This window comes from Phodopus roborovskii, unplaced genomic scaffold (assembly GCF_943737965.1).
Source record: "Phodopus roborovskii unplaced genomic scaffold, PHOROB, whole genome shotgun sequence".
In the NCBI taxonomy this organism is placed as follows: domain Eukaryota; kingdom Metazoa; phylum Chordata; class Mammalia; order Rodentia; family Cricetidae; genus Phodopus; species Phodopus roborovskii.
The window spans coordinates 702489-705000 of record NW_026126645.1 but is presented as its reverse complement, the minus strand read 5'-3'; the positions used below and the strand labels follow the sequence as shown (position 1 = coordinate 705000).

Sequence of the window (2512 nt, the reverse complement as noted above, 5' to 3'; positions counted from 1 at the left end):
ACAGCGCCATGTATAAGGTTGGGATCAAGAGGTCCCTGAGGCAAGTTATAATTGTGATAAGATTTGTTATTGTAGGAGTGCCAGGGTTCTGAAGAGGGTTTAGTCACACTGATGTAGGGAGTTGCCCTGTTAGACGATTTTGAGAAAGGGGAAGGCCCCACACCACGCAGTTTATAAGTAGTCTATAATGTGTTCTAGCAATCAGATTTCCAAGTGGCAAGATCCATTTTGCCTTTTGTGACTGCAGCAACAGCAGGTGGCCTGCCATCCCCAGCAGGATGTTTGGCCCACAGACCCTACAATGTACAAAACTGCATTCTTGTGTGGCGCAGGATACACACATCCACCCTGACACAGAGACCTCAGCTCCAGGCTTCCGAGTCTGCTCTCTGGATCCCAGTAACCCCTGCAGACTGCCAGCAACAGTTCTGGACCTCATCATCTGGGTGGTGACAGTGTCCGTCACCTGGTCACCGGGGTCCCTGGAAAGTGGAGAAGCCTGGGCTAGACTCTGACCAGGGAATTGCTTAGTTACTTGGGAAAGCATCTGGGCCGAGTTCCCAGGTGGGCAAGGGTCATGTGGGCAGTGGGAGAAGGACTCCCAGATGGCTAGCCAGGGGTTGGGATCTGTATATTCCTCCCCACACTAACTGCTCCCTTCCTCCAGGCCCTGGAGAAACACTGCCGGACAGAAGCTGGCTTCTCAGGGATTCAGGATGTATACAGCAGCAACCCCAACCATGACAACAGGCAGCAAAGCTTCTTTCTGGCTGAGACACTGAAGTGAGTACAGCTGTTCCTGGGTCAGGCCAGCGGCTCAGGAGTCACAGAGAGGGAACCCATGTGGGGTGGAAGCTTAGGTCCACAGGGCTACGCAGCAGGCTGAGCTCCGGCCAGGCCTATTTCTTCCCAGGAGTCCCAGCACTGGCCACAGAGGTACTGTCACAAACCCCTTCACCTGGTCCTTTGCCCCCTGTGACCTCTGCAGGCAAGCTTGGAGTGCTCGGCACCCTCCTGCCTGCCTCGGGTATTCCACTGCCCTATTAGCCCACTGTTCTTCCACTCACAGTCCCTTCCAGTAAGTGCCCACACCGGAGGCTGGGGTCCCCAGAGCCCGGCTGTGTCACTGCTGCAGGAGTAACTGTCGCTTGGGAACCGGGTGAGAGTTTGGGCAGTGCAGACCCTGGACCACCTGACCAAGAGCGAGACTAGGCCCAAGTCTGCAGGGCTCACAGCAGGGCAGCCAGGCGAATGAGGGCCGGGGTTAATCAGATCTTCTGACCCCACTCCGAATCCGTGTGCTTCCCCAACACCAGCCAGCCCTGGCAGGATTGGGTGAGTGTCCCCTTCTGTGACCCTCCTGCCCGCACAGGCACTGACTGCTCTCTCACCTGCCACACAGATACCTCTATCTTCTGTTCTCTGAAGATAACATGCTGTCACCAGAGGACTGGGTGTTCAACACTGAAGCCCACCCGCTGCCTGTCAATCACTTGGACAGCTCCAGCATGGCTGGGCACCGCCACTGACTCACTGACCCCACACCCGTGTCTCAGGGACGCCTCTACTCTCTTGGGATCCGGGACCGTTCTCAGAGGCACTGAGGACGGAAGGCCCATCGTGGGCAGACCCTGGACGGATGTGTCGGACAGGCGACTTCTTTTCCTCTGTGAGGAGACAGGAGCTGGTGATGCACCAGTGTCGGGCCTGGGGCCGTGGTCCCCGGCGCCCACACGTTCCTTTCTATGGGGGAATTTCTGCGCCCCCACACACTTGCTGTCACAGGGCCAAAGGACTGGAGGTTCGCATATCCACCCCATGTATTTGAGTCTCTTCCTTTTTTGATTTAGGGAGTTGGTTTTGCTTGATTTTGCATTTTTCCCCATTTTGAGTTTTATGCCGATTATAAATATAATTTTATAATTTTCAAAATCATGCATCTTCTAAAATGGTGTCACCTAACTCAAGGAGATCTTAAGTGTCTGCACACATGCACTCTTGACCCATCTGTTTGTAATGCCTCTCACCCACACTGCCTCTGTTTTACCATGTTGTCTCCTGCTTTATCATTTGAGGAGGTACCCCTCCCCCTTGATTTGGTTCCAAATGTTACAAATCACTAATGCTATTTTCATTACTGTAATGGGAAAATATGTGAAGTAGAATAAAGGAGTTTATTGAATAAGAAATAAGGTTGAACTCATTGCCTACCAGTGGCTCCTGGAAAAAGTGTTCCAACAATGTCATCAGAAACAGTCACCAGCTTGGCAGCGGAGCAGAGGTGTGATTTAGTCAACCATTCCGCCTCTGTAATGCTCCCTTTAATTGGCCCGAGAAGATCCAGGAAGTGTGAGGCCGGCCCTTTGAGTAGAGTTGAGTATGTATGCTCCGATGGAGGATTGGCAAAAGCCCAGAGAGGTGAAGCTGTTTGTCCGAGGTCACACAGTAGGAAAAAGGCAGAAGTGAGCCTTGCTTCTGGGAGCTCCTGGCCACTGTCCTTTGTTCATCTGCT

General features: G+C 53.0%; 1 protein-coding gene across 1 annotated transcript in view; it reads left to right on the top strand.

The window, feature by feature from the left end:
* Positions 1-2192, top strand: part of Man1c1 (mannosidase alpha class 1C member 1) — a 134314-nt gene extending 132122 nt beyond the window's left edge. The window contains exons 11-12 of the mRNA XM_051173778.1: positions 668-783; positions 1403-2192. Coding sequence (XP_051029735.1) covers positions 668-783; positions 1403-1529 — 243 coding nt within the window. The 3' untranslated portion in view covers positions 1530-2192. The remainder of the gene's footprint in view (positions 1-667; positions 784-1402) is intronic.
* Positions 2193-2512: the final 320 nt, after the last annotated feature.